The 6,000-nt window shown below is 38.3% G+C and overlaps 1 protein-coding gene across 2 annotated transcripts in view; it reads left to right on the forward strand.

Annotated features, from left to right (window-relative positions):
- Positions 1 to 5,466, forward strand: part of SNCAIP (synuclein alpha interacting protein) — a 74,816-nt gene extending 69,350 nt beyond the window's left edge. For both annotated transcript variants that reach the window (XM_028103625.1, XM_028103626.1), the window contains one exon: positions 5,382 to 5,466. In XM_028103625.1, coding sequence (XP_027959426.1) covers positions 5,382 to 5,466 — 85 coding nt within the window. The remainder of the gene's footprint in view (positions 1 to 5,381) is intronic.
- Positions 5,467 to 6,000: the final 534 nt, after the last annotated feature.

The following is a 6,000-nucleotide window of genomic DNA, read 5'->3' on the forward strand; positions in this document are numbered from 1 at the left end:
TGAATCATGGAACGCTGCATCAAAAACTAATGATGTACTGTATGGTGACTAACATAACATAATAAAAAAAATTATAAAAAATGTAAAAATAAAAGTACCAGCTAGAGACTTTACCCAGACAACTTCCAGTACCTTCACCAAGCATCCCTGCTCCAACCACAGTCATCTTGGATTTTCCTTCCCACACTGAGAACCTTGCAGATACATTACCCTCCTGGATGCCACATCCCTGGTTTGCCAGTGCACTCACTGCACCACCGTCTTTCTCTCTAAGCCAGGCATTTTGCTGTGCTGGCACAAGGTATGCTGCCTTCCTAAAAGAGATCAGAATCCAGGGAGAATTAAGAGGATAGAGTTATAACACAGTAAACTCCATGAAACATAGAGGAGCTTCATGACAGTGGGGACCCTTGACAGCCTCCCTACACCCCCCATCTGTACCCCAGTGTCCAGCTTGGTGCCTGGCACATGCTAGAGACTTCATAAATATTTGGCAAGAGGGAGAGTGGAGGGAGGAAAGGGAAAAAGAAGAGGGAAAAGGAGAAACAAAAAGGACTGAGCTTGTTATCCCAAGAAACAACGGTGTCCTCCATCTAAATCTAGGCCCTTTGATTACAAGCCTCCCTACCTACAGTGAGTTTTTAGTGTGGGTACTTAGAGGGCAAGTTGTTCATTCTTTGAACCTGAATCCCATTTTTTAGTAGATGGGATTTAGAGATTTGCTCTCAGTAAAGTTCTGAAGGAGACCAGGAAAGTAACAAAATCTCCCTGTTTTGGTTATCAGTGGAAGTGTAATGCATGCCCGTGGACCCTTTTAAACTAATCCTCCAAGTAAATTGCTGTCTGATCACGATGGGCTATGGAAATGTGGAATCCCTGCCTGGATGAATCAGCAAGTTAGATTACTTGCAAAACTGTTATTTAAATTTAAGCCTTTTCTTCTTCCCAATTTTGGTCACTGAGAATGTGATTTTGTATCCAAAAATGAAATCAAGGAACAGCAAATTATCTGAATAATTCATGCCACAATTACCCAAACACTTTTGTTCTTTTGAATACTGGTAATTCAGGACTAGGTAATTGAGGGATTCAGGGAGGCTTATCCTGATATTATTCAAATAAATGCCTCAAATATACACTCGGCTCTAATCATGCTGGGTTTTGTCCTGCAGAAAGTGTTCCTTTTTAGTGTTCTTGACCACAACACCCCTTATATTAAAGCAAAAATACTCTGTTAATGTCTAAATGATGATATCATCCTTAAACTACAACCTAAGCCTTCTTTTTAACTTTTATTGATTTTTTGTTTACTTTTTTGTCAAAGTGCTATAGGTATATATAACAATAATGCTAGCGTCCTAACAAAAATTGGCTCTCCTCTGCCCAACCTACCCTGTTCTGTATTCCCACTCCCCTGAATCAACCACTTGGCTTTCTTTCAGATGTATTCTCTAGTATTCTGTATTGCCAGATCACATGCTCATACAGATACTCAACTTTAGATATTCCCTCTGTTACCTATTGGCTTTCCACTATAAAAGGTAAAATGATAGCTAACACTTATAAAGCATTAACAGTGTACCAAAGAATATTCTAGATGCCATCTGCATATTAACTGTTTTAACCTTCACAGTAACACAATATGGTAAATACTATTATTATCAGAGTTTGCAGATTGGAAGCCAAGAGAGATTATGTATCTTGCCCAAGTTTGTACAGTAATGATAATAATAAATTATGGAGCCAGGATTCCAAAAATCTATATTCTCCACAAAGAAACAAACTTGTCTAGCTCTATTTTAGCACCCAGCACTGCCCCCTACCCCCAAACACACACATACACACACACACACACACCTGCTTCCTCTTCCCACCATTATTAATACAGTTGTATCTCTCTTTGGGGTTAAATTAGTATTTGGTGTTTATTATTACTATGGCTGTCTAAATATTAATCACATTAGGTCCGTGCATTTCCTTTCTAATTATAACTTTACATTTTGAGGGGAGAAAGTAATTTTTGCTTCTCAGTTTACAATTCATTTCTAAACACTTCACAGGAGACAGAATCCTTCCTTCAGCACACTCAGACAAGTCAAGTGTCTCTGAGTTTGTTCATGGGCTATGGAAATGTGGAATCCCTGAGGAAAGAGCAACCTCTTTCCTCCTGCCCCAGTCTGGACTGCTGCTATCTGGCAGGGCTATACAGCTGTCTTCCTGGTGTTTCCCCCATACATTATTCTGGGAATTGCTTCTGCTTCTCTCCTGTGTAGAGCCCTATTTCCTGAATCTGTCTTTTCCCATTTGGGGTTTATGCTCTTGTTTTGGTAAACACATCCTCCCATCTTTAGGAGGTGAATGGGTGCTAAATTTGTTGAGACCTTGTCTGTCTGAAAGGATCTTCATTTTGCCCTCATTCTGAATTAGGTGTGTTTGGCTGGGTATAGAATTCTACCTAGGAAACGATTTTCCCTCAGAATCTTGAACACACTGTTTCATTTTCTTCTTGCTTCTAATGTGTCTGTTGCAAAGCTCCATTCCTCTCTAACTGCAAATCCCTTGGAAGCTATTATGATTTTCTCTTTATCCCCAGTATTTTGATTTCCTGATGCTTTGTCATGATGCCATTTTCATTCCTGACATGTGGGCGCTCAGCAGGCTTTTTCAATCTGGAAACCTATGTGCTGCAGTTCTGGGAAATGTTTTTGTACAATTTCTTTGAAAGTTTTCTCCATTCCAATTTCTCTGATCACTCTTTCTGGAAATCATGTTATTGTAATGTTGGACACACTGAATCAATCCTCAGATTTGCTAACTATTTTTCTATCTTTATCCATACTTCTGCTTTTTCTAGTTCCTTTAGGAAAGAACTGACGTGTACCTTCCAACCTTTCTAATTTTTTATTTTTGCTATAATAGTGTTAATTTCTAGAAGTACTTTGTTGGTTTTCTCTGTTTCCTCTTTGTAGCATTATACATGCAGGACTTACTTAAATTTTACAGACAAATACAAATGTATATTTTTTTCTTTTCTTCCTTTTTGCAGTAAAAGTGGTGTCTGATACAGTTTTGCTTCTTGCTTTTCTTCACCTAACACAATGAAGGTCTTTATGTATTAGTATATAGTTTCTTTATTCTTTTACACAGCTATGTATTATCTCATTGTATGAATGTCCTATTTTTAACCCTTCATTTTATTGAGATTCTCACCTTCTTATGACTTATAACAGCTCTTTATATGTTACATATTAGGAAGACTAACCCTTTGTATTATGAATTACAGACATTTTCCCAGTTTTTCTTTTCTTGTTAAAGATGTTCAAAGTTCTCATTGTCTCCCTATGTTATCTCTGTTCACTTTGACTTCCATTTCTCTGTTTATTTTGGTCCTGTCTTTCATAGTAGCACTTTCCTCAAATACCTGATGATCTCCAACTCATTTATATTCACTAAAGCTGAATGGAAACTCCGACTTTATGGGTGAGCTTATGGACTGGTAGATGTTGCTTCACCCGAACTGGTGAGGACAAGGCTCTTTGTTGGGGAAGTCCCTGTCAGTATTTGTAGGTCTTTTCTCTTGGCCAGTTCATTTCTCAAGTTAAGGAAACTCCAGTCTTCTGCCAGGGCCCATAACCTGAATGCCAAGCATTCATGAGTCAGACTAAAGGGAGATGGGTTGAGAATCATATTCTCACTTTCTCACTTAGGGAGACTTTCATTTAATCTTCTGGTTTCCACCCGCTTCAGCTGAATTCAGAGTCTCTCTGGCTCATGCCTTGTAAATTGTTACCTCCAGTTTTCTTTCAGTGGGAAAGAGATATATACCCAGCTACATTTGATCAGGGAGGTAATCTGGGATATGAATTGCTACTTCCAAAAATTTTTCAGATAATCTTCCGATTTTCAGCACCCACTCAGCACCCACTGTCACCTTCAGAAATACATGATGCTTTTGGTTTCTGCATCTTGCAGCACAAATCAGTTTGTTGGGTTCCCTGCCTATAGGCTTGGATTTCTGCATCTTCAACTCTCCTAAATCAACTCCACATGCCCATCCACCTTCCTGTTTCTGAAATAGTGTTGGTATTTTGTCTATTATCATCCCCTCTCACTTGCCTTATTCATTTAGGTTTATGCCTTTTTTATTTCTTTACTTTCCTTTTAGTGTTGTTTTGTAAGAATAGGGTGATGAACGTATGTATTTAATCCACCGTGTTTAATTGAAAGTCCCTAGAACATCTTTTAGCCAACCAGGTTTTTCTTGCCCCTTCTTCCCTTTCTTGCCCACAGACACTCTCTAAGGTTCTATTCAGGGGCACCTGGCTAGCTCAGTTGCTAAAGCTTGCAACTCTTGATCTCGGGGTCATAAGCTCAAGCCCCACGTTGGGTGTAAAGATTACTTAAAATCTTAAAAAAATTAATAAGGTTCTATTTAGAGGCATAAATAAAGTAAGAATAAAGTAAGAATTAGAACATTCAGGTTGTGATGAGGATCAAATACTTACTGGAACACTAAGAATAGACTACATGGTCTTTGTAAGCAAGCACGATTTTGAGGCCATAAAATCCCACTTGAGGCTCTCCATCCAAATATGTCCTCATGTTAGCAAGTAGCATTACCGGAAACACTTTGTTTTTGTCTGATGTAGCAACAAGAAGGAATTTATTAATATGTAGGCTGGCCCACCTTCAGGAGATGACTCCCCTCTGGAAGATTTTTGTACCCAGAATGCGAGTAATATCTCATGAAAATGAATGTATCTACCCAGGAGGGAATTCACTTATACAGCACAACTGTTCCAAGGCTTAAGCTGGTATTTCTTTACATAGGCTTACTAGGTATCAGATCCTGGGGGCAGCAAACAGCATTACTTTTTCCCCTAGACTTACCTACTTATGATCTTCCAACAGTAAACACACACCCAAAAAGAGCATCTTCTTTGAACAATTAAGACTTGAGCTTATTGGACATTAAAGATGTCACCAGTGAATCCATGTCAATAAAATATAAACATCTCTCGTTTCCACTCAACCAACATTACTATACTTACTATCTTATTTGATGTGACTTTGACTTGAATTTGATGAAATTCCCTTGACTAGAATCTTGCCTGGATTCCAATCAGCATGATTGAGAAATTACTTCCAGAGCTGGATTAAAAAGTGTTCACTAAGTGTGTGTTATTACATGACTATAGCTTTTATTGTTTAAAGAGTGGTTTATATGAAAAGAAAATAATTTGCCTACTGGAATGAAGTGTTCTTCAGTGTGGTTTGTATGAGGATAGTTTCCATGTTTGGTGAGCTGTTTAGTGCTGTTGTCTTGTAACTTGACCATAGTTTTATCTAATTCTGGCCTTTATGGTTTTTCTTCTGCTTAGGCATAATGACATCAATAGAAAAATGAAGAAATCCTACAGCATAAAGCACAATGCTGAGCCAGAGTCAAAAGAACTCTTCTTGTAAATCACTTTTTTCTTATCTTTCACTGCCGCCCTTTGGACACCATTGGAAATTTCTGGACTATCCACTGTGGAAATAGAATCATGAGAACCAATGCCTCACCAGCAGAAGAACAGTATCAGGATGCCTTAAATTTATAGTAGTAGACTATATAATACACATTTTTGGGTGATATTTGTATATATAACTTGTTTCTAAAGAGATGACGTTTAAAAGCATGATTGGGCCAATGTATGTTTTTTAAGATTGGATTGGTTCAGCCTACCCACACGACGTCCACCTAAAGCCACTGGCGCCATCTTGTCTTTCATCAGTTGCATGAGTGTTTGCTAATGTTGATTGAACTTTCCTTTCCCGGTAAAATGGGCAGTTTGGGCTCAGCTCCTAAATGAGACCAGGTCAGTGGTATTGTTTTCTGTCAAGAGTGTTTTTTCTGTCATTTCTACTTTTTGTATAAAGGAAATAAAACAATGTTAACAGCACCTAGAAGCTTGGGGCACCTACTTTCTAATAAGCCTGTGATGTTCTGCTTTCTAA

This window comes from Eumetopias jubatus, unplaced genomic scaffold (genome assembly GCF_037043125.1).
Source record: "Eumetopias jubatus isolate StellerSeaLion01/CBP00866 unplaced genomic scaffold, mEumJub1_p1.0 scaffold_5, whole genome shotgun sequence".
In the NCBI taxonomy this organism is placed as follows: domain Eukaryota; kingdom Metazoa; phylum Chordata; class Mammalia; order Carnivora; family Otariidae; genus Eumetopias; species Eumetopias jubatus.